The following is a 26,779-nucleotide window of genomic DNA, read 5'->3' as shown; positions in this document are numbered from 1 at the left end:
TTTAACCAGCAGTAGTTTCAAAATTATTTTGCATTAACATATGCTTTTGTCCAGTCTGATGAGGAAAATGTATCATAGACAGACTTGCTTTTACATCTGTAACAAAACATACCTGTCCCAGTCAAAAGTCCAGCACTCTTCTTTCGTGCATAAGCGCGTAAGTGGTTGGACAGGCTAACAGCACTTGTAAACGTCGTATTGCAATGCACACACGTTCTAAGCTTCACAGGCATACCTATCATTCAAAAGAAAACTATAATCCAGTTCTCTCTTCAAAAAATGAAATTCTCAAAGCGTTGTAGAAAATGTTCTGCAATAAAGATGGTTTAAAATATATTCACTGCATTGACGCAATAGTTTAGTATATTAGAAGGATCCAAGTTAACCATTATTAGTTCTCCATGTAGTGCTTTAAGCCAAACAATGTTATTTGAAAAAGAACAGAAAGGAAACTACTTGAGCCCATTAGGCTACTCTGCATTTAATACCTACAATCAAATTCCTACAGATGTCCACGTTATAAAACTCTGATCCCAATATATATAATCCTGCAATTTCAAGGGCACAATTCTGTTGAGAAACTTCAGAGCTTGCAACATTACCAATCAAGAGAATTTTAAAAGTCTAGCTGACAAAGTGGTAATTAGAAGTATTTTACCATACGACTGTAGAGCTCAATACTAAATTAGGCTGCTGTTGAAGGCTCCAAGAAAAAGGTGGTAAAACACACCACTGAACAGCTGTTAAACACAACGTTTTGTTCAGTGCATTTTCTGTTCATTACTTTAGTTGTGCGATTGATAATGAAAGTTAATTGTATGAAGTTTTTTGCTAAAATCTTTGTGCTAAATAAATGATCAACAAAGCAACATACTACTTATCACAGGAAAACAGTGAAACAACACTAACTCCTCACTTACCAGACAAAGCAACCCTGCTCAACTTCACCGTATCTTTCCCTTCGCTTTACCAAAGACGTATTTTTTTGGTCAACTAATATTTCAAGTTATCTACTGATAAAGTATTAGAAGAATATATAAAAAAGCTAAAACTACTCAGCTGAAAAGCCTGTTTGCAGGAAAGAAAGAATCCTACTCTCCAGCAGCCCACAGAAGACATGCTGTTTTCTCAGGCAAGTTACAGAAGAAGAGCACCTATAGTTGGTAAAAACCTTCTTAAAAACTAAACCCAGAATTAGAAATTTTTGCATTTTATGGAAAAACAGGAGGATTTCAACTTGACGATAAGTATTTTCTTATTAACTGAACTGGTACAATGCATTAGTTGTCAAATTCTGTTAACTCAGTCACAGAAAATGATAGGGTCCCATTTGTAACTGTTAGTCCTATGCAAGCGTATAGTTTGTTTTTACCTGGTTGTTATCACAACCAAACAGATGCTACCTAATACTCAGCAGTAAGTATTAAAGAGAAAGCAATACACAGTGTCAGGTTTGGCAAGTTATTCTTTAGCATTGTTTTTCAAATCATTAAGCCTGTCCAAGATACACTTCCTTTATTAAGCAATCTCCTGTCTTAAAAGACAACCAGAGACGTCCACAGAAGACATTAAATGTAATTCTGTTCCACCACTACTGTGTCATTTTAGAAAGCCACCTTTGTTAAGAAATTGACTGCTGCACTTTTGTAGTCCCCTAAAAGAGCTTTTGAGCGTATCAGATTGTTGTTTTTTATTTGTTTAAAGGAAGACAAGAATATAGCTGAAAAAGTACTAGACACTGCCAGTTTTACTAACCTGCATGAAGTAGTAACAAGAAAACAAAGAGAACCAAAAAGTCAGGGGTATAAAAATAAGATCTTCCTGAATCTAATGAATTCTGCAGAATTAAAAGGTGGTGTCCAAACAAGAAACAGGCAAATGAGAAATCTAACATACACATTAAAAAGGATGTTGTAAGAATTACTCAAAGTTAGAAATAACTTATGTGACAAAGTAGGTTAAAAACATCACTCTAAAAAACTGTTGTATTAGTATACAGAGTATCTAGGAAGTCGATTATAGAATTGATTCATTAGCACAATTCTCAGTGGAGGGGCAGTGTCTGTCCGTATCAGTCAGGGCTACAACTGTATTCCAACAGAGCTTGAACCAGCACAGGTCTTCACTCAGCATAGAGAAGCCCTACGCAAGCACCAGTTTCTCACAGCAGCTGCAATTTTGAAACAAACAAGAATGAATCTATGTTGTAAGCGTATGTTTGCCTAAACCCATCCAAATCAGTTGACAGTGATTCACCAATTTGGAATATTACACATTTATCAACAGTTCTGTTAGTTTGAGTAAATGCTGCTTTGCCTAAACCTCAAAGATTTAAATGAAATAGTTCCCAAACCAGTTGGTTCAGTGCCCACAAACAAGGTTACAAGCCCAAACATTTCAGAACTGTTAAAGTCTACCAAATATGCATGGACACTTCAACTTGTTATTGCAGGATGTGTCATCTTCTTTACTGAGGAGCATTTTGTGTCCACTTTGAATTTGTATGCTCAGCCATATGCAGAACAGGAACAACACTCCATGTAAAAACTCCTCAGTACTGCTGAGGGGTTGTTTCTTTTTAGGAAAAACATGTCAGAAAAATTTGCTGTGCTACCTCTCGCAGTTAGTGTCCTCTGGAAATGAAACAAGAATTAAATGAACAGTACCCCAAATGAAATACTCTGGACTTGTACATTTTCTATGAATTAAAGGATTCTTTGGAAACGTGGTCAAGACAACTAGAAACATCTTCTTACCTGACTGCATAGTCAAGTCCATTTTTTGTGGCTGATACATCAATGGACTGTCTTCATTTAATGGAAGAACACATTTCTGAACAAACCTCTTTCTTGCAGTTTGATTATGAATTTTTTGAGGAGAAATAATAGGATTCCTTTCTTCTCCTAACCTCTTGTTTTTCAGGAGTTCTATCAGTGTAAGTGACTGATTTTTTTTCCCATCATGTAGTACTCCTTTTGTTTCATCACATTCATTTAGGAAACTCAGCCTTTCTTCCTCCGATGCAGACACAGACATATCTTCAGTCTTTAGGCCATTATGGTATGCTTCAAGAGGTATAACATTTGGAGATAAAAAGTCATCATTTGATGCAAATTTCTGAGCAACAAACGGTCTGGGAATAATGCGGCGACTGTTCAAAGCCTTTAGGATTTTTTCATACTTCTCTTCATTTTGCATCATCTCATTCAGAACACAGATTGGAGATTTGTGTGCGTCCCACTTGGTTTTGCCAAGCCTCTTCAGGTGTCCTCGCACATGATTAGACAATCCAATTTTAGTATCAAACCAGCCTCCACAGAGCTGACATGTATGTTCAGAGGAAGTTTCAGATTTCTCAATTGCTACAAAGAAAACAATGGTCATGTTTTTTGACAACGATATACAGGTAAAACATTACAATAGCAAATCACCAGAACAAGAATAGAGGCTTTACAAGAAGATAAAGCAAGCCCTGTTTAGTGCTCATTAAGTATCTTTGTCTCTTTTACTTTATACTAAAATTAAACACCAATGAAACATCAAAAAACAACTTACCTTTTCTAACACGTTTAACAGGAGTTCCTGTTCCAGTTCTTTTAAAATGCTGCATTTTGTCACTTGTTGCTATCTGTTCTGGTGAAACGACATGACGAGCTTCATAGCTTAATCCAGCTCTGTGAAGATGTCCTCTGACATGATTGGACAATCCAACACCTGTTTCAAAGGTTGCTGGACAGTATGGGCAGGACTTCTTTTCAAGCGACAAATCAGTCCAATGGAAAACTGAATTATGCTTTGGCAATGCTGATCCTACATTTTCTAAATTCTGAGGATCATGCAAATCATGCAGAAAGTTACTACCCTCAGCATCTTCATAATATTCAAAATAAAAGCCATCATTCTGCTCATAACTAAGAGCAGATTTATCACCAGCTTCATGATCTTCCATTTTACCTTTGAATATGGGGAACAGGTTTGCATGCTCCTGATTAATATCACTGTAAGATTCATCCTCCACAGACTGTGTAGTGTAATCACATAGTTCAACATTATCCCATGAACTTTCATCCTCCGTTTCATAGCTGTCTTTTTTTTCAGCAGAGTTAAATTTCTGTAAAACAACAACAGTCATTTTATGCAGAAAATCTGGATAGCTATCCAAATAATCTCCTGTAACAGAGCCTTCCTTCCCTCTTGGATTCTTTAACCACTCTTTTTACAGCTACATGCCTATGATCTTTACCGCCTTCTGCCCTTTTGCAATCAAGATTATTGGAATCCATGACAAAACAATTATTACAGGGACTACTTGATGAAGAAAACAAATATAAAAAACTGTCAGAGTCGGACTCTTCCTTTTTTAAACACAAAGGTTAAGAGTCACCAGATTTTTTAATCATGCTGTAGTTTTCCTATTTGTGTTTATATAAGTAATTACTGATTGATTTGATACTAGCTTTCTGCTTTGCTGCTTGATGAAAACATTTAAGTTTCTGGTCAATGCTATTTCTAATAAAAAAGGTCGTTTGTAGAATTTAGTTTGCACACACTTACAGATGACTGTGAAACGCTTTTCCGAGCCTTCTGTATCCTGTAGGGTCTCTTGTGAAGTTTTGCGAAGTTACTGGACTGTGAAGTAGAGCCAAATGATCTTTTTACATCCTGTTTTAAAACAGAGTTCTTTGGAAAAGTAGAAGATTGTTTGATGAACTGTTTTGTCCTGCTACTAAAATCTAAAGATTCTTCTATGATGCTGCCTTTTCTTTTTTCTAGTCTAAGATGGCTACCAAAGCGATCAATACATGATGCTGGGTGCAAATATTCCATGTGTTTTTTTAAAATGCTTCTAGTTGAAGTAGTAAATGGACACATCTTACACATATATGTAGATGACTTTTTTGAGGATCCTAAATACGGATCTTTCAAGGATGCCTTTTTCTGTGTTTTCCTCTGGGACATGTCACTACCAATAATTGAACATTTGACTACTGCTCCATGAGCAATTCCTCGATGGCATTCTAGCTCATTTTCTGTCACAGCCATGAAATTGCATTCCTCACAGCAGTAGTATCTTTTATCCTTTTCATGGGTCTTTGCATGCTGCACGAAGGTTTTGGGACAATTTGTACCAAATACACACTGCGGACACTGTAACCGTGCGCTCCTTCCCTCATCCTGAAGCTCTTTCAGCTCACGGATTTCTTCCATCAGTTTCTGCCTTCTTTCCTGGTGAATTATCATATGCTTAAGAAGTGAATTACGATCTCGAAATGTCCTTCCACATTCCCTACACGCATAGGGCCTGGGGACATTGAGATGTCGGAAATGACTGTTCCCATCTAAATGATACATCATATGCCTATGCAGATGTTTCTTCTCCCTAAAATTCACATTGCACTTTGTACAGGGATAAAACGATGGTTCATCAGTACTGAAAGTAGATGGCGATTCAGAATCATTCTGTTCACATTTATTTTTTAAAGTACTGGGAAGAAAAGTGCTAGTGTGAACAGGAGAAGTATCTTCTGCACAGTTACTAGCGGGACTATAAATGAGCTGCTGTATAGCATCAGCAGCTTCCAGCTCTTCATCTGTGGATTCAGGCTTTACCTTACTCAATGAGTATTTCTGTGGTTCTATAATTTGTAGCTCCTCAGTCTGCTCTAAGAAGTCAACATCTAATAGTTTTGATTTACCAGGAATACAACTGGTATCACCAAAACAGTCTTCAGTATAGCGAGTTATTTTACTAACATCCATTTTCCTTTTTCGCTTTTTTTCTAAGCCTGCTTTACAGTGAATGGGAGACTTCTCTATTGTTTCTTCATTCGTCATAAGAAACTGTATGAACTCTTTTTGTGGATCCCAGCTGGGATCACATCCCGATCTGAAACCACCTGTACCTGAGGAAATGCCTGTTAATGTATCGACACAATCATCTTTTACTAGTAAATTTTTGTCATCCTCACCAACTTCTACTTGGCCTACTAAAGTGCTATCTACACTATTTCCAACTGATTTCTGTGAATCACAACCAATCGAAGCAGAGGTAGGTAGATTTTTAATGGAATGAGTCAGGTTCTTAGCATGTGCTACATCAGGTAACAAAAATAAAACTTGGTGCTGATTTGATTTCTGTGTTGTACTCTTTGAAGGCAGCTGAACATCATGAACCACTGTCAAAGTTGAGCAGGAATCTGTGTGATGTCCTACAGGCTGTCCAGTGGTTAATGAAACACTGCCTTTATTCATAATGGAAGTCTTAGTTGAGGTGGAGTGTGAAACTGGTCCATTAACAGCAGTTCCTCTAGACAAGATAAAGTTTTCACTAGAAACAGAAGGAGCACCAGTGTGCATAAACAGAGAAGTCTGGCCTCCACTTAAGGCTTTTTCAGATCTGTCCCGTGACAATTCTTCAGGCAATGTACTGTTCTTCTGAAATGATGTGTCACTCTCTTGTGGTTTAGGAATGCCACTGTCTTCCTCAGATGCGAAATTATCATCACATAGGATTTCTTCTTCTTCTTTAGCACCAGTGACTTCAGTATTTATCTCTAAATCATCCATATTGCTGGTCTGTCCATTAAGTGAACTTATACTAAAAAATAAACAAGAAAAGAATCAGGGAATCACAGAAATAAATACTGGCAATTTTAATTTACAGTTTTCTTCAGGATCATCCTTTTTCTCATTGTAATCTAAAAATATGTTTTGAACTTGTTAAAAATGTGCTTTTTATCTAGGATATGCGAGAGATCAATCAATTAATGAAATTTTTAAAAAATCATATTTTTTTATATGCTGTTATCATGCAGTGAATGAGTCACTGCCCAGTATCCTAGTTAAAAAAAATGCCTCAAGACCTACAAACAAAATGGGGGAAATGAGATTGTAAAAAACTGCAAATAGGTTCTACATGTACATTAAAATAAACACAGAGCTTACTTTCAGTTGTTTTCAAAAAGTAAAAGAAGTTCAGAGTAAAGACTACCCAAACATCTGTTAGTCATTTCAGTGAGGTGTTTGGGTTTTATTAAGCACCAAGGAAACTAAAATAATCTTTAGCTATCTCAAGGTAGCACTTTCTTCAAATTACTTGTATACCACTGACCTGATGCCATACAGATGCCTGCAGAAGTGTTTACTTTGGTAATAAAAGAGAAAGCACAACTAAGTTGATTTTGAACATCTGACTACTGGTTAAGATCAAACTCATGGAAGAAATTAAGTATGTTCTCAGTCCCTTCTTTCAAAAGGACTCTCCTTGCTTAAAAATAAATATAATGTAAGCAGGATCCAATTTAAGGCCATTTTAAGTTATAAGCAAATAAAATAGCACCTTATTCAAAGGTGGAAAAAGTCTACAATTAGAAAGAAATATTTACTTAGGATTCACCTATGAGAGAAAATCACCATGTTGAATCCAGAGCATGAAATAGTAGTACCTACCAGGATAAGAGAACTACTACACATTAATTCCCTCTGGAAGGCCTTGTGCACACAAATTATGTCTTTCCACAAGTAACTTTTGTTCATACACAAAATCATCTACCCAATGCTCAGTGAGCACAAACAAGCTGCCTACACATGAAAATCACTGTGTAATAAACAGAAGTGTGAATTTAAGTCTACCAGCATTTACCTCTTACATAGGTCCTCAGAAAACAGTGGGTGTAAAGCATTAGAACACCCATCTAGGAGCCAGAAATATCTATCTGTATTTTACAGAAATCACTTCTAAAGTGATTTACTTCTAAAGAGTACTATGTGCTTCCATCTTTTGGGGGATTTGATTTCTGCCATCACAGACTTAGTTTCAGTTACTAATTAACATTTTGAATAGAGCTCAGTTAGAAGAAGTCATTACCTAGACTCTGAATTAAGATGTTATAACTCACTGCTAATATCCATGGCACCCTGCAATGGTCCTTCACTGAAATCAAGGAAGGCCACTCTTGACATCCTTTTTTCCTGAAGAGAGAAAACAATCTGGTTAAGTGACACCACCCTTACCATTATACGTCACACTCTAAAAATGAGTCCAGCATTTCTATCACTTTTTGAATCCAAAATTATGAAAAAATAAGCCGTTAAAACAATGTTTTCCTTTACTATTTAATCATTGAACTAACCAATTTAGAAATAAAGCTACACTCATGTCAGATGCATAATAAATGCATGTTTGAAATACTTGACTGTTTCATTTATCTAGAACATACATTTATGCAAATGATTTACTAGACACCTCATTTTCTCAATTTCCCAGTTCTTGGATTTTTGCATTTCTTCGTTATTTTGAGATGGGTCATTTTCCACCATAATAAAGACTTCCAATAAGATCACATTCAAAGCTATCACCCTAAAATGGTGTTAATGCACCACCCAGCGGGAGTCTTTACATCATGTACGTAGATTAGAAATGGGCAGTGCAAACATGCACTAAGAATCAGTAACGCAAAAAGTCAATTAAAAGAAGTGAAACATCTAAGGATGTACAACCACTCAAAAAAATTTACAACTGAATAGTATAATCTCCATATACTATCAGGCAGCAGACTATAAAAAGGCTCACAAAACATTTAGAAGAAATCTAGCAAGACAATTTTGTTTGAAAGATGTGCGTTTTCCTCATTTTATCACTGCAGAAGTAGACACACGTATACTTAGTCAAATTGAGAGCCTGTATTAGCTTCTCTCAACAGGAAGCAATGCTGCTAACAAAGCGGTAAATTCAGTGTTAATGAGTGGCTTCACTGTTACCACCTCTGAGGTAAAACCTTCTTCCATGTACCAAGTTCCACCCATCTGTTGTGGTGTGAGGGGTTCAGAAGAAGAACAGACGCTTCCCATTTAAAGCAACTTCATCGGTACCCCCCGAACAGCAGGGAGGCAAACTGAGAATACTGTGCTTGCTTGGAGACTGCAGTCCTCATTATCGGAATCACTCCTATAAACTTTTCACAGGTTTAACACGATGAAGACAAAACCATGTTGCTCTACATACAAAACCATACCAAAGGCATATATTAGTGCTCAAACTTAAGTTAAAAAGGTGGCTAGTACACCACACAATCACCTTAATCTGAGACTCTCTTCAGAGTTATCATGAGCAATATCTAAAATACTACACTGTGAAATCTTTTCTTGTAGGCAACTCCTTTCTGTATTGCGTATTTATGGAGATTGTGAACTATTTCAAATGGATCTGATTAGAAGTCTTCTATGGTAATACAGCTGTCCCTACAGATTTCAGTTTTCACATCAAGCCTGAAATGCTTACTGTATTAATAATATCACTGTTACATTTTAATAATTTTCTGCCAATTATCACATTTTATCCAGCTATCAGGGTGTAACAATTCACTATTTTAATTGCAGAACAACAAGAAGAAAGTTAGCAGTTTTAACAGCATGGTATAAAGAAAACATGTAAGAAAATATTTTTAAATTACAGTAATTTGGAGTCTTGAGATGACACTGAGCCAAGATGCAATACTTCCTTTACATTATCTACTGCATGTGTATAAATTTATGCAGTTAACAATGACAGGTGTAACTAGACATATACAAGAAAACATTCCACATAATGCCATCATTTTTTAGGAAATTTTACCATCTAACTCATACCATTCAGGAAATGCAACACCCAAACTGAAACACTACCTGATCTGCACACTCTGGAGAAGAAAAAAGAAACAGCTAAGATGTAAACAAGGATTCTTCACATATTTCCATCACAGTTTTAAAATTATCTTCTCTATATCACATGAGAAATAAAAAATATTAATTACATCAAAATCTATCATAACTAATCCTTACTTTAGTTTAGTCTGAAAAACAAAACATTGAAATAAAAGTTTAAATTTGCTGCCAACAGTGCTTTGTTATATCCTCTACCAGGGCAAGCACTATATAGTCACAGTACAATATACCTAGTTGATGTAAAAATGTCAATGCTCAAGAAGGCTACACAAACATACACAATCCCACTCACACCTCTGAAATACACTTTATCTAAAAGGTTAGGCCAAATTCAATTACTTTAGCTAAGCCTATAATGACTGTAGTGCAGTTAACAGTGTTATTCCTCATTTACATTACATGCTATTGACAATACAGATATAATTTCATCCTGAAAAGTATAAAACAACCAATTATTTAGCCAATTAAGCCACATTCCACCCCTATTTAAGTAGTTTTAAATTTAAATAATTTTAATATTGGTTTCTTCATAAAATATCAGTTTTTAATATAATGAGCTCTGCAGTGACTGCCTGTGGCCACAATAGTCTAAGCATTAAAAACGTGTAAGGTCAGATCTATCTCCAAGCTGACAGATCGTAATTTAAATGCCTTAAGCTAATCTTATTGTCTCAAAAATCATGTACATCAGTATTTTTGCAAACTATCAGCACTTGCTATAACACCCTTACTACACTACATCTTGAGGTTACTACAGAAGAAATGAGGTGATAATTGCATATTAACATAATTATTCGGTAATTCCTCTGAGCAAGCTTCCTAGGTCACTCAGTGATTCAGATTAGATGCAATCTTCTGTCATCAGATCAATGCTGTCCACTTTTTGTTCATTAATAATTCTTTTTGATAGGAATGTACTTTATCCCATTGTTCTATGTACATTCATAATTATATTTATTACCAGTAGGTTTATGACATTTCCAAGGTTTTATTTCATAATGACAACTCCGCTATATAATAGGGTCAACAAACCAAATGAAGAGCAATACCTTCACGCAATGCTAGTTCATTAAAGCTTACACTACAGAACTAAGTGCACTACACTGTTGCCTCCTAACAGTTGTAGTTACCCATTTGTCAGTTTCTTCTATATAATCCATGTTATTATACAAGGATTTATGTCAGATTTGAAAGCACACTGGAGCTGAAAAATTATGATGGAATAATTTGGTTGAGTTTGTGAAAAGCATTAAGTGCTTTTATGTGTTTTGGTATCAAGTTTCTCATTAAATTCCTCAATATAAGCCAACGAGCTAACAGCATAGAGCTATTATTAATTAGCACAAAAATTCAGAAGCCATATCCTAAACAGATTGAATTTACTTAGCTTAATTAAAGTAACTGAAGAAATATAGTGCCTTTCAGCTGTTCCACATTAAGCAACTCCTAGGAGGTCAAGTTCTTTAAGTAGGTATGTGAAAAACTGGGAAACTCCAGGGATTATTCAAGAAAGAAACAAGAAAGGTGTTTCAAAAGTTTGCACTGTTTCCATTTAGATTTTTTATCACAACTTTGTTATGTAAATAGATAAACCAAACAAAACATATAAATTTATCCACAAGCATTACTGTAATAAAGCTCTCTCAGGTGACAGATTATATTAAAGATGATGGAATCAGTCACAGATTACTAGGCAGTAGTAGACCAGAGAGCTTAAAAATGTCATGGCACAGGACTGAAGAGCAATCTCCTTCCATTTTGCCCCATTACGCAGTATATTCCTTTAACAACTTAATCATAGCCATTGTCAAGCACAGAAGCTTCCATAAAAAGTGCAGTATTTAAGAAGCTCTGGAAAATGAAGGTTTGTGCAGATTAACAAAGGATCTAGAAATGTATTTTTTAAATCAAGTTATTTAGAGGATAGCTGCACAGTATTTTTGCCTCTTCCGTACAGTAAGGGGCACAGTTCACATCTCCCAAGTTGTGGATGTTACAAAGCAATATGAATATCCAAAGCCAATAAAATCACAATACTTTGATCATTAGAATAATACCTATTACTTGTTTTCCATTTAATGTCTTAAAAAGCTACCCAGGTCCACCCTTCAGATGGAAATTGAACCACTAAACCTGACAAACATAGGATGAGTCAGTGGCTCACCCTGACTTCCTCCACCTTCTATTTGTGTTTGCAAATTAAGTTGTTTAAAATACATCCCCTTCTACACAGCAGAGACACTATTTGTGAACTGCCTTACTTAGCTTTGAAATCCACAAATTCACCTGAACATGTCTGGATTGTATTTTTTTTAACTTCCGTAGTGAAGAGACAGCTTGTTTAATATGCACAACACTATGAATGCTTCCATCCCATACCTACTTTACATACAAGTATATTGGTTTTAATATAACTATATATATAAATATAACAGTATGAGGAGTTCCAGAGAAAACTAGTTCTCCTCAATTCAGATCCATAGCTGTTCACATGAAAACACCAACAGCAGACTCTCATGTAAAAATTGTTTTTATAGCAGCAAGAAAAATTACTGATGCAATTCATACGAAACTGTATTATGCCTAAATAAATACTTCGTATTTGCTACGGCAAACAAGGTTTTAACCTTTAGTCCACGTACTGTTGAATCACTGAGTTGTCGTGTCTCTGTGGAGAAAGCTGACCAAAGAGAAGCTTTGAATTACAGGAGGCATCACATAAAAGCAGCCCATCTTTTCAGTAAGACTGTACTTGAGAATATCAAACCTGAAGCACACATTTTTGGAAAGTTATTTAACTGAAGCTTTGTTTCTAATTAAGTAATTTCTTCCAAAGTTGCATGTCAGGTAGTAAGGAAAAAAGCATTTCCTTAAAGGTGTCAAAATCTCAGAAAACTGATTTCTGGTCTAAGATGTTTAAGAGTTCCATTTTAAACTCTTGCATGTGAAAGGAAACTGCACACAACTGAAGAACAACCATCTTACAAACCAGAAATCATAGATGAGAATACCATGACTGCCACCGACCATTCTTAATCTTATTCCTCTAATATTGATTTGCTTGGGAAAATAAACCAGTTTGTCACAATGGGGTGCATCATGCTAAAATTCAATACTGAAATCAATAAATGACAACACCATTTACGTGTCACAAGAATCAGAGGCAAGACTTTTAAAAAATACTCTTCTAGTTGTAAGTGCTAATGCAGCAGTTTAAGATGGTCTAATTGTTAGAGACTTTTCAATATTAATTGGGTATTTCTAAAAGATGGCTATCCAGTACAAAAAAACCCAAACAAACAAAAAAACAAACCAAACAAAACAGACTTTGAACCTGGTTACTTAAGAACAGTCACACATTGTCTGGCAACTCCACAGGTTTCCGTAACTCCTCCCAGAACTCCACAACCCTGTTCTTAAGATGGCAGCCAAATACTTAAAGTCTTCACATTCCCACAGCTCTTTTATCTTAAGTTTTGATTTTCAGTAGTACAGTCTAGTTTGATCAGCAGTGCCGTAAGTTTCTACTAAAAAAGAGAACTACAAATACTGAGTTTTCCTAAATGCAGACATAGATGGTAATGACTAGCAGCATTCCAGTAAGAGACAGAAAAGTTTGAAAAAACAGACTTAACACTTTGTGATAATATACACTATTTGTCTCCAAAATTGTTTCCCTATGCACTTTTACATGCACGGATAAATTATTTTCCTTTGTATCAATTTTGCAACCCTTTTATCTCTCAAAAAAACATTTTCAGAAAACACCGTCCATCTTTCATCACCATTACCTGTGTTTTTTAGTTAAATGTATTCTTAAACCTCAAGTATGGTACCAACAATTGCTGTCCTTGCTACAGTATGTAAATAAAAGCCCTGCTCCCATCCTTGTTGTGAGACAGTATTTTTATTGGACTGCCAAAAAATTAATGGTTGTGATCAGTGGTACAGTGTAGTTGGTGGCCAGTAACTAGTGCTCTATCCTGGACTCACTACTGGATCCAACACTGTTCAACATCTCCATTAATGACCTGGATGGCAGGGCAGAAGTCACCCTCACATCAAGTCTGTTGATGATACAAGAGTGAGCATAGTGACTGACAGACCAGCCAGTTGTGCTCCAGTCACAGTGAGTGTGACATTTCACAAAGAGCAAATATTTAGGAAAGTACCTGCCTTCTTCCAGGTTCTAGTATCACCACTACAGCCTTTATATGGGGGATAATACTGTCCGGAATGGGACTGGATGGCAGAGGAGACATATATAGAGGTCTATTGCATATGACGCCGGGATTTTAACCCTTAGCATGCACAAACACAGACTGTCCCAAACTGGATGGGATAACATATGAGATGTATATGCACTGATTGAGGTTTATTGTATATGATGCCGGAGTCTTAACCCATTAGGAGGCACAAGCACAGTCAAAAGCAAAAGATATCTTAACAACAAAATGTACTACTAGTAGTTAAATCAAACAACAAAGGTTAACCATTAAAATGTTGACAACTTACTTATTACCAAGTTTTATACCAGGTCTAGGCTGTAACTATTTACCTTTAGGTTTTAAGAGTGTAGGATGCTGGGTGTCCCTGGGTAGTTCTTAATTCTTGGGAATTAATCTCTCCGGCAGGCATCCCCACTGGAGAGGAGAAGGTCCAGCACACCTTCTGGGAAAGTGTACTGGAAGTCTCCTGATTAAAGATGGGACCAGGCTTTTATAGAATAATGTGGACTGACTGGTGTAATTTTAACTACTTAAGTGGTACCTCCAAAATCTCACTGGAGAACAAAAGGAAAACAGTGGGAAAATCACAAAGGCCTTGTCCTCACCAAGCAAACTCTTTTGTTTACCTGTTCGTTCTTACTTTATCTCCATTCCAGGCCAAGTTGTGGCCAGGCTGGGCTCCGTGTTCTTGAACACTGGAGAGCAGCTGGTGTTATGAACATCAAGTTGGCCCTCTGTTTATACCTTTCAAGGTTGTTAGCAGCAAAGAGCTTACTAAGCCCTTTCCTTTCTCATAGGAATCTTTACACTCCAGGCCTGGGCCTGCAAAACTGAAGAGACAAAAAAAATTGAATCGTAGAGGGGAAACCGAGGCAGGCATATTGAGAGATGGAGTGTCCTGCTACAAATACTAAAATGAAAAGACTTGCTGTCACTGCAGAAGATTTTGGCTTGCAGAGAAGAGGAAGTAGTCTCAACATGGAGTCATATGCTGTCAAATTGCTGTGCTATACATTGGAATTACGCTTTTCTTTGCAGCAAAGCCTATTTATGTAACTCCTGCCTTCCTCCACCACACTCCTTTCACACTTCATCAATTATTTCATTATCCAGTTTAAAAGGCTGGGACCCATGCACTGCTGAATCAATACAACTGAGAGGCAACAACTATGAATCAGGTCACAAACTTCTACTAGCTTTGTTGACAGAAATATCTACTGGGGAATCTTTTCCTAAAACTTCTATCAACAAATAAAGAAGTAAAAATGCAGAGCACATTTCAGAAGACAAAAAAGCAGCTTTGGAAGTCCTCTATTTAACTGCAAAAGAACATATGAGAATGCTATGATGAAGCAGATTTGTTCTAAAATTACTTGAAGTACACTACTCAATCGCCAAAATAATTCAGCTGGGAAACACTAAATACATCCTACAAGAATACTATTAACACGAAAAATACTCTTAAATTACATATTAGACAAAATAGCTGGATTTTCCACAGAGACACATAAATGCAAATCCCTCCAGTAGGTTAAAGAAGTATTTTCATTTCTAAAACACATCACTAACTTTTAAAATTTTAAAACAAATCTACACTCCCTTAACCTATAGTTTTACAGGATCAAAGGCACCTTATCTACTAAGAAACAAGTCCTTTTGAAGCCAAGTACTGCCACCAAGTGGTGGTGAAATTCTGTCTGCAAATCTGATCACTCCCCACCTATAGAGTATACAGAACTGAAAACATTCCCCCAGCCACCAAATGTAAGCAGTGGTGTATTAACACAAAGACATTCAAAACTAACCAAAGCAGAAGCTACAGAATTTTCATATCCAAATCTAAAACTGACTTTCAATTAAAAACAAATTTTCTTCCTGAAATGTAGTTGTTTTGTTCAGATACTTTGTGTGAGCAGATGGGTAAAAAATCCATTACTCCAGTTCAAATCCAACATATATCAACATACTGACTCTAAGGATTAACTGTCTTCCATAGCTCTATACAAATCCCCAGTGATTACAATTACATGGCCATGGAAGTCTTATTTTTGGTAATCTTAAATTCAAGGGAAAGGTGAATTCAGTAACTGAAGAAGACCTCTTAAGGTTTAAATATCCAGCTTATGATTTGGATAAGCTATTTAATGTACTTTTGTTACTATGCAAAGATCACAACCAGACTGGGAAGATTTTTAGAAGACAGGTATATTTGACTATTTTTACAGGAACATTACTTAAGTTCATTAAACTATATTGTTAGTTACCTTCATGAACTAGCCCTGAAGTGTCAGTCCTACAGAACATAGTTGAAAACCTGCATGACAAAAACATGATGCTGCATAATGAATTTACAGCACAGCTTTCCTAAAATATGACATTAAGAAGAATTTAACTCAGTTTTATTGAGACACACCTTTGAAAACGACATGACACACCTTTCAACTTTGGAAAAATTCTGACCTTATTCCTATTCTAGTTAACAAAAGTTGTAGTTCTTTTTATCCAGCATGACCTGAAACACATCTAGCTATTTCTCCTGCTTTTTGCCTTTTTTGGCTGATACCCTTCTGCTGTACATATTGTAATAGTACCACACATTTTTAGAGTGTCTCGCATGCTGTCTTTCCCAATTATAAAATCACTACCTGAAATGAAGACTGCTTTTAGCAATTTGTTTTAGAACCTTAGTGTAATGAATTACATTAGTGATATACCGTCATCCTTACATCATCCTCTTTATTCTTTCAGTGATCAAGGGTTAAAAAGCTACTAAGAGTGCAGGTAACAGTGCCAGGTAAGGCAAAAAAACCCATCTTGTACCTTTTCAGATAAATAACAGAATTTTATCAACTTGGAGAATGTTACTGTTCTCGCTGACAAACATATTCATGACAAGTTTTTATAAGACTCAAAGGTATGTAACTCTGTACATGACCAGAAGAAGAGAAAAAACTCACTTTCAAGTGACAAGAAAAGGAGGTCATTCTCCTAATAACTGGTTTTTGTTAAGTTTTATTCTCTTTTTTTTTTTAAATAAAAGTCATCACAGTAAGTGACTTAATGGTAGGAAATTCAACTTCATGTTAGCATGATAATATGAACAAGATGAAAATTCTACAAGATTCCTGTCTGAGTCAAAGAAACTCAAATCCCACATGCTCAAATTTATCCTGTGCAGAATTCTGCTATTATTCACTTATTACATACTCTTCTTTTAGATAAAACAATACTAAATAAATTCAAGACAGTTTCTGCAAGCAAGTGTGGTCTTGCCTGATATCTCAAATGCTTAAAATCTGACCTCACTTTACACATTGTTACAGATAAATTCAACACAGTGAGCTGTGGGAGTTAAGTTCATTGTTTTTAAGTCCACAAGATGCTGCAGCCACTAGACTCATGAGTGGAGACAAAAGACAAGACAGTTGGGAAATGTAGGCTGTTCTTCTAAATGAAATCTTTCAGTCATAATTGCTAACCCTCTCTGAACCCTCGTAAGTTCTGCTTTGTCATTTTTCAGTCACAGGACCAGACTAGTACTCAAGAAGCAATACACATTGCAATGAAATGCATCTATGGTACACTACAAATTAGTATAACCGGATCCGAGTTTTGTTTTGTTCTGGTTTTTGTTTTGTTCCGGTTTTTGTTTTGTTCCCTGATAATGCATAATATTTTCATTGATTTACTGACTATTCAGTTGTAATTTTTACAGAACTGTCAGAACCTCAAGATCTGCTCCAAGCAATAACAATACTGATCAAACATCTTTACACTGTTTCCATGTATTCTTCCATTTTTCTGTCCTCTTGTTCTGTATGCAAAAGCACAGACTTCCTCCTCAGAGACCAGCTTTTTTCTATTTTACACAGCTAACCACCATCAAGATGAAAGCTGGAGTTTCACTGAGAAGATTTCATGCTTAAAAAACAGTTATTTGTATATTAGACTTCCCAATTAGTTTTCAGTATTTAAACCAGTAATGAGATGACACATAAATTATGAAGAGACAGAACATAAACCATAAGCATTAAGTACCGAAAGCTTTAGAAGGCACAGGGAAGAACCTAAATCTTCCTGTGAATTCAAGTCCCCTTTCTAGCCACAATTCTTGTTTCACACCCATCCTCAGATAAACAGAAGTATTTCCTGTAGCAGAGATGTATTTATTCCTTCTCTCAAAGCAGCACATTCTTGAAACCTGCAGTTAGGCTAAGGCAGTAAACATCCTCTGAGAGCAAGTATATGCATACCACAGCAGTATAGCTTACTTTTAATCATTCATAATTCAGAAGACAATTCATAATTGAAGTCCTAAATCAGTTAATAAATTAGAAAGAGGAACAACACTGAACAAAGAGTTGTTTAAAATTCTCCACAAACTGTTTTGCTATAATCAGAATTTTAAAGATGACAGCAGTACCTCTAGAAAAGGCTCAGCAGAGCAGACAATACAAACAAAGCAACTAATTTCTATTTTTAAATGCACATCCTACATTTTTAAAGCTACATTAAGTCTACATATTAATTGGAGATTTGAAATTAAGAACAATCTGAGCAAACAGGCTCTCCCTCTCACCTCTTCAAAATACCACAAAGTCACCACAAGCAGCTGTGTTCTGAGATGGCATACTAGCCAAACAGCAAGCAGGAAACCTGAGAAGCCAACTTTTGTTTGTTACTTAAGCATGTATACAAGTCCATCGAGCCTTGTCTCCACAGCAGAGAATCTACCAAACTGTAGAGCCTTATCTAAAGATACTTTTGAAAGACTCAGGCTAAATCAGATTAAAGCAAATTGCTGTTTGTTATAATGGAGAAGAGATTAATTTTATAGTTCAAAGTATTCATGAAGCAAAACATCAATTAACTTGAAGAGAAACAGCATCTGGATTTAGCTAGTTCTTTTTCTCAATATAACAGGGGGAGTTAGAGAAAATTTTTGCTAGACAGACACTTTGCAAATGGACATTTAAGTTCTACACAGCTCATGAGTATCAGCAGTAAACTTCCACATGCTGTCTTTCGAATAGCTCCCCAAAGGGTTCCTAAGGTCAGGAAAGGGTAGAAAAAAAATCCCAACTTAATTTCATTATTAAAATCTGAAATGCTATTGAGGTAGTTGGTCAAATTTCCCAGTTATTTATTAAAATAATAAGTACAAGCTTAACATGTTGCTTTGACAATGCAAAGTACACTTCCAGTACTTTGAAACCAGGTGGATAATACACAGACAATGAAATAGATTTGAAGTACTCATAGTTTTGGCTCTCAACAGCTAGCAGAATGCCTTGACAGCTTTTTAACTGTAACAGTTATGGAAGAAAAGCATACTTATCACAGTAATCTTTAAGTATATGGGGTATTTGTGTTTTGTTCCTGTTTTGGTATCACAGACGTAACTCTATGTCCATAAATTACAGAAATCAAGATACACATTTCAAGACAATTTTCACTGGCCACTTCTTCTGAGTGTTCAAAAGTATATGCTAATGGAGTCCAGGAAATTTGAAAAAAAAAAAAACAAACCACAAACCCCAAACAAAACAAACAACAAACCAACAAAACAACACACCAAAAACAAACCCAGGAAGCTCACCTCTGCTTGATTTGCATTAGGCTGTCAGATCCACTTCCACATTAAAACAAACCTGCAAAATAAAACAAAATCTCATTTCTCAAATAAACTGTATTACAGAAAAAAAATAATTGTCAGGTTTTAGAGTAATATTCATGCACGTAAAGAAGCAGAAGTCTTATTTTCATACAGCAGTGGAGCCCTACTGTATGTTAACAGAAGGTAAATGTACATATACCCACAACAGCAATACCCACATAATATACCCTGAGTGTATGAGGAGACAAAATATCTTTCAAAAAAACAGGAAAGAAGGTCTGTGCAGGCTTTACATTATGAAACATCAAGATCAGTGCTAAACCAGACTTCTCAGTAAACCTGTGCGCTTTGGCTCATCTAACACTTCTCTCAGTAGAAGAACCGACATCAATGACTTTGCCCCGATGCAAAACGATCTCACACCACCAACTGTTAACATCTTTGGAACACTGCCATTAGCTAAACATTAGCAATAACTGTTCTCAACATGAACTACATGGCTTGTAGTTCAACTGCAGATACAGTCTTTGGATTGAAGGACTGAGCTCAGACAATAACAGAGCACTGTGGTAATATGGCAGGCTGTCATTCAACCTGTTACTCACTTACCAAGCAACAAAGATATCTACTTTCATGTTTACAAAGATAGCAGAAAAGATTTCATCTATGACTCTTGCATCAAGCTCATAACAATTCATAATACAAGGTTTGTATAAAGACAATTCATCTGAGTTCAAATGAGAGTTACTACATAAAACTTGACCAACTACTCATCATAAGTCAGATCTTATGTCACAATTAAATTTTATTCACCTTCTATTTATGTTATTAGGGCTCTGTTTCCTGTAATTAAATACCTCCTGTAACATATCCCCCTATAAGGAAGAAGTCTGAGAAACACTAGAATGCAAAGGTGTACAATGAGTAAATAAAATTTGCAGTAATTTTGACACAAATTTTGATCCATGTATCTACTATTTAGCCCTTATTTCCTAAAAGATTTGTGATAACTGATATTTCTGTATCTATCTGGGAAAAAACACTTTATCATCTTTATCCACTTTCTCCTGGAATGGTTGCAGTCAGGAACTTAATAGAGAAGTCTTTTTTGCTGGGTTTTTCTGGTTGGTTGTTTGGAGATTGTTTGGCTGTTGCTTTTTTTTAAAGAGAGTTATAATGTAATACAAAACTAGCTTTTGTCCCCATAGCTGATTATGCTTGTTGACCACATGAACTAGCTCTTTATTTGCAGAATTTATATACCTTGAATGCAACAGCTTCTCTCAATTGAGAAAAGCTTAAAGCACAGAATGACATCTCTTCACTCCAAACTACTCACAGCACAGTACATAATCTTGGCATCACCCTTGACACTGAACACCACTTCTTTCATTATGCTGTCAGCAAAATCTTGTCAATACATTACCTGCGCAGAACTGGCTCAACCTTCAGCTATGGAATCACTCTCCTCCAGTCTAAATTACTATATAATCACGTACAGCATCCCAAAACACAGTGACATACCCTCTGACAACAGGCACTGCACAAAAGCACTCCAGAAAAGTCACGAAATCTTACCCGTTTCGACCCACTCGACCCCACAGTGGGTTTTGAGGGAGGTGAATCTTTTTTATACCCCAAAACTGCTGGCGTGCTCTCTAGAAGGCAGTGCGCGGTGTACAAAAGAAGCCATGTTAAGTGGCCTAAAGGAACCACAACAAATGCTTTACTAAGAGCTCACTACTTAGATGTTAGTGGTCGATTCACAACGTCTCCTTAACTGATGAAAGGATCGAACTACGGAAACTGGCTCGGAGTTTGTAACTCTTTAACTTGTAGGTAAAGATGGAAACATAGACAAGGAGATAGAACAGATATATCACCACCCTTTGTACCAGCGAGGTCTTTCTCAGCGTGTTGTCCAGCTCTGCCAGCCTCCAGCCTCAGCTGCTGGTCCACGGGTGGTGGATGGACAAGCACGTGGCCCCTTCAACCCTTGTCATTAATGTCTTGCCCCGCAGAACCCACCCTCAGTGCAGCAATATGCAGTTGAGCTTCTGCACTTGCGCTGTTCATACTTCTGGCAGGTTCTGGGGTCCGCATCTGTGCGGTCAGACATTCCAGAAAGTTCTGGAATGACACTGAGGAGGGGGCTTCTTCCAAGGCAAGCCCTGGTGGTCAGCACACGCGTAGAGCAGCGGCTGAGAATTTAGCAAGGGTAGGCAAGCCATACATACCCTTGCAGGTCACCAGTCTCTGACACCACCTCATAGAAATTGATTATGACTCCTTACAAATGTCTAGTCCCAAGTTTGCACACCGAGTTTCTCAGCTGAAACTAAGTAATTGAAAATCCAAACCAGAAAGCTTCTTCACTGAATGCTTTTCCAAAGAACCAACAGCCATAATTCAAAACCATGCATTTTTTGTCAAAAAATCAAAACAAAACACGCTTTTAGAAACATTTGGGGCAGCACCTTCCTTGTTCTTATTTTAGTAAAACAGCCTGTTACGTTTCATGGTTCCTTTTTAAAAAAACCAAACTGTACAGTGGTGTTAGAAATTTGTAGTGTCATCCTCTCCTTCTACAACACCCACACAATTGTAATAAAAGAATGAAGGAGGCAAAGCTAAACACAAGAATAAAAACGTTCAAGCTAAGGTTGAGTAAATCGAATTAGAGCATCCCTTGTTGTGTACCGAGTACCAAGCATTCTTCTGCACCTTGAAGGTTGCATTCTATGTATTTGCCACATATGCCTAAAATGAGGCAGGATTGCACTGAAATCAGTCAGAAGAGTTCCATAAAAAGAAATTGAAGATGTGAAATAAGACTGTAAAGATAATATGAAAGTACAATCAAAGTAACTAAAGCATGTGTGCTACTTCAAAAATACCACAGAAACTGAAAGAACTACAGAAAAATGGGATCTGTTGCAGGTATACAGGACACATCACACATACAGGACTTTGATGAAGAGTAGACAGTTTATTGCCAGTCTTTAATCTGCCATCAAATCTGACACCTGTGGAATCCTGTCACACAGAGAAATGCATCAATTAATCTTCACACATTTACTCACTTTACGTACCACATTCCTCATGTGATGCATTACACTCCTCTGAAATTCTTTAATGAAACTGCACTCTTCTCCATTAATAAAAAAAACCTGTAAAAAGTTTACTCCACAACCCATACACTTAAGCCCTTATGAAGTAAAATGCAATGCAGATCCCTGAGTAGATTCCACTCTAGAATGATTCTTATTTATAAATCTTCAAATGGGATTTACATTGGCTGTATTTTTTTATTTTGAACTCAAAATATAAAACTCTTAAAAAAGGCTTTGCTGCATGAAAAAAATAAAAGCTTAATTTCTGAAAACCAGAATTGTTACCAATTACTACATACTTTGTGAAACAGTATACATTTAAAAAAAAAAATTACCAAAAGAGATCAATACACTGTACTGTTCTTTTTCTGCAAGTTGTTTTAGAAGAACAATATATTATAGTAATACAATTAAAAACCATTAAATAATTTTTGGGGATAGAAAAAGCAGTAACTAGGTTTGAAGAAATATTTACTATAAATTAGTTTTTCCAATAAATAGATTTGTATTCTAAAATAAGAAGCCTCAAGATAATACTTGAATGGATTTAAATCTCTTGTTCTCATTAAGGACTCTTACCTAAAAGCAGTATCTCACACAACACTGCTAATAGTAGTTAAAACAGCATATTAATAGTCAAGCCATGTTGTTACTGTAGCAATGATTTCTGGTAGCCATTTTCTTTTCAGTTTTAACACTCTTCTAAAGCAAATAGTCCTTACTGCAATCTGTTCAAACCCAAAGGTGGCAAACTGCTCAGCAGTTTTGTTTCTGGCTACATACTTCAGATACCTCAACTCTAGACAGTCTTCTCCAGTATAATGTAGAACCTAACCTCTAATCCTGGACTCAACACGATTTCAGTTTATCTAATAAAAACACAAGTATGGCAGTCCACTTTTTTTTAAAAAAAAAAAAAAAAAACAACAAAAAAACCCCCAAAAAAACCAAACACTACATTTAGGAGACTAAAGTTTGCAGAGCACTGGAAGAACAGCAATGCAATTATTTTAACCTGCAGTCTCTAAGAACACAGCACATGACAAGATTTCCACATAGCAGGCATATAGCCTTGGTCGTTACACTGACAGCAGCCACAGAGAACCCCTTCTTAGATCACAGATTAACAAAATAAAGCAAGTGCCACAGCCAAAAGCAATTTCTTAGTAGATTGAAGTGTTTGAATTTTCTGCATTTAGAAAACCATTTTAAGACAAAACTAGCATACACATTCATTTCCAACTCCTCCTCTATGTTTCTGTGGTCTTAAAAATGACAACACCTGAAACACTTCCCTGGCTTTAATACTGCAATGCAGTTTTTAAAAAAGTTTGACACTAAAATCCTACAGCTCCAGATTAGTGATAAATTACCCTATTTTCACTTCTTCCTTTAAAAAAAATAATCTATCATGACAGTTAGAAAGAAAGCCATGGTGGGAGGGCACAAGAAAGTGAAATATCTAACATTTGTAACAGCAATGGGAGGAAATGGAGAACTGGTACTAGTGCACGAGTACCCCGTACAAAACATGATCCTAAGTCCAAATTCAGTTCCTCACAAGTTTGTTCCAGTTGAATGTGTAGCTATGCTGGGATCACGAGCTCTAATGCCTGCTGTTGTCTGTCTAGACAGTGTTTCTAACACTTCCCATAGACTTTGGCAGGAAAGGGAATTTCCTGTTGATAGCCTCAGAAGAAGTGTATTCTATGCATGTAAAAATGTAAAATGCAACAAAAAATTCCTAGAGATTTCATGCACACTTAGATCTCTGTAAGTATTTTTAAAGCTCTGCTTATAAACTGGTTGTAAATGTCTCATATGTAAGGGCTTAAGCTTAAAATGAAGGTAGGTTTATGTTGAATTCCAAATTGGTGTGGCTGAGACATTTTATTCTGCTATCTCTATGACTGTAACCTCCAGCAGAGGACAGAGTAGACATTAGTGTATTAGCATCTTTAAACACCACTTCAAACACCACTCCCAAGGAGTCTGCTTGCTTATCAGAAGACTAAACTGTCACTATGATGAATGTTTCAGTATAGAGAAAATAATATACAATAATTACCTAAAAATACAAATTACAGTACTGGCATTCTTCCTGCAATAGTTTTGTCCAAATAAAATAGACATGTATTTTATATTATAGGATTCAACTACTGCTTATTGGTTTTGAAGTGAAGCTACAAAATACTTTGCTTTCTAAATGGCTTCATATACATGTTATTACTTATAATCTACAAAAGATCACTTTGGGGAGTCACATGTAAATAACCAGTAAACTAAAGCCTTTCTTTCATTTTGCAGGAGCTTGCTTTTTGATCACAGACAACTGGTTTTGTTGAAGGAGTAAAGTTAGAATATGCTGTCTACACTACCACCTTAATAGTTGCTGGAATTTGGTTTTAAACTAAGTAAAAATCTATCCTCACTGACCTACTCAGTGTTCACTCTTGATCTGGTGGCACTTCAAGCCTCCAACATTATCCATGACCTACATAAATAGGAAAAAAAACATCTCCTACTTTAGATTAGCTGTAGCAATGTGACAGAATTAAACCAATTGTGTTTTATTTTTACATCTTTATGCTAGATAGCTGCATTAGGCTTTATTCTTTTCCTTAAATAGGAACAGACCACATCTTACAACCCAGGTTATACTACCACACAGGCAAACTGGGGCCAATGCCTCCACACACCTCTTCAAAATGTAGTTCGAGACCACTAGCTACCATTTTGAACACTCCAGCAAACCAGCCACACATCACCAGCACCACAACCACAGATCAACTCTGACACAACATTAATGTCTAATTAGCAAGCTCCTTTTCATAGTCCCTGTGTTCAGTATCCACAAGTTTTATTACTAACACAATCACCATATAGGACTGTTTCTTATAGCATAAATTCTAAGTGTTTTGTAAAGTTACTAAGTCTTTGCTCAAAAATTATGACATTTATGAAAAGCATTTTGCTATGAAGCAGATATTCTCAAGATCTACTCCAAGGTCTCTCTAGCCAAGTTAGCAGTACCTTGAGGCCTACTTTCTACATTATTCAATAAACTTCAATGGAGTCTCCATGTCAGATTGCAAAAAACTGTAGCAGTCTCAGGCAGGCTTCACTTCATGGTTAGGACTCAATCCTCTCTTCAAACTTGAACCCTTTAAATGCTTGTGGACTTTGTTCCACTGTTCACTGTTCCTTTTGCTTATCCATCAAAAGGGCAAAAGCTTTCTATCTTTGATTCTTGTACTACTTGAATTAATTCTTCTAAACACATAACAGACAACGGAAAAACTCAATCCTTCTAACTTGCATTTCAGGTCTAACTTGGGATTTCAGGTCTAAGTGTGCAGTGTTTCATGAAGAGACTTACCTCCATTCATTTCCATACACAAAGTACGTTGGTTTTTACTACCTTGTCACACCTGCAAATACTTATCTTCTGGCCTAGCTAGATTTCCACTAGCTAGCTATAACAATACACAACCAATAAACTAAGGCAGGGCAAATATAAATAACAAATGTATTTCAGAGTCACAACATACCCTCCACACCACAAAACAATAAATCCACTACATCACATGCATTTGGCCACTTCATCACCACCATCTTGTGACATACATTACTACTTAATATGAAATGCTGATATCATTATAGAGGTGCTGATGTCTCCATCGTATGATGAATTACATGCCACCTGTGCATATGCAGCCCATTTGGCTGTCCTCAGACACCTAATCTGGTTGGAGCTAAAAAATAAACATACAGTTGATTCATCAGTATTCCTGACAAAAACAGATTTCCCAAACAAACTTTCAAAAGTAACCCAAGAAACAGGAGACAAGACATGCAAGACCTAAGCTTGTTTCATATGCTTTACCTTGGATAATAGGGAGAGTGCAAAACAACTGGAGGATGTGCATGGGCTAAAGTTGTATAAAATCAAGAGTATAAAAGAACTATTACCCACAGTTGGCAGAAGCCATCCACATAGTGACTGTTTCAGAATATAGACACAAATGACCGGTTTTTAACTGAAGCAAAGAAACCTTTGTTTCCCATGCTTCTCTTGCATCTTAAAAAGCACATAACCCTGATATGGAAATACTTTA

General features: G+C 36.2%; 1 protein-coding gene across 1 annotated transcript in view; it reads right to left on the bottom strand.

Moving 5' to 3' along the window:
• ZNF644 (zinc finger protein 644) overlaps window positions 1-26,779 on the bottom strand; it is a 48,035-nt gene that overhangs the window by 11,828 nt on the left and 9,428 nt on the right. The window contains exons 2-7 of the mRNA XM_051624528.1: window positions 19,531-19,582; window positions 7,868-7,971; window positions 4,555-6,598; window positions 3,556-4,111; window positions 2,757-3,362; window positions 113-235 (exon numbers count right to left, since the gene is read on the bottom strand). Coding sequence (XP_051480488.1) covers window positions 113-235; window positions 2,757-3,362; window positions 3,556-4,111; window positions 4,555-6,567 — 3,298 coding nt within the window. The 5' untranslated portion in view covers window positions 6,568-6,598; window positions 7,868-7,971; window positions 19,531-19,582. The remainder of the gene's footprint in view (window positions 1-112; window positions 236-2,756; window positions 3,363-3,555; window positions 4,112-4,554; window positions 6,599-7,867; window positions 7,972-19,530; window positions 19,583-26,779) is intronic.

This window comes from Apus apus, chromosome 7 (assembly GCF_020740795.1).
Source record: "Apus apus isolate bApuApu2 chromosome 7, bApuApu2.pri.cur, whole genome shotgun sequence".
NCBI lineage: Eukaryota > Metazoa > Chordata > Aves > Apodiformes > Apodidae > Apus > Apus apus.
The sequence above is the reverse complement of the archived record's forward strand: the minus strand, read 5'-3'. Positions and strand labels throughout refer to the sequence as shown.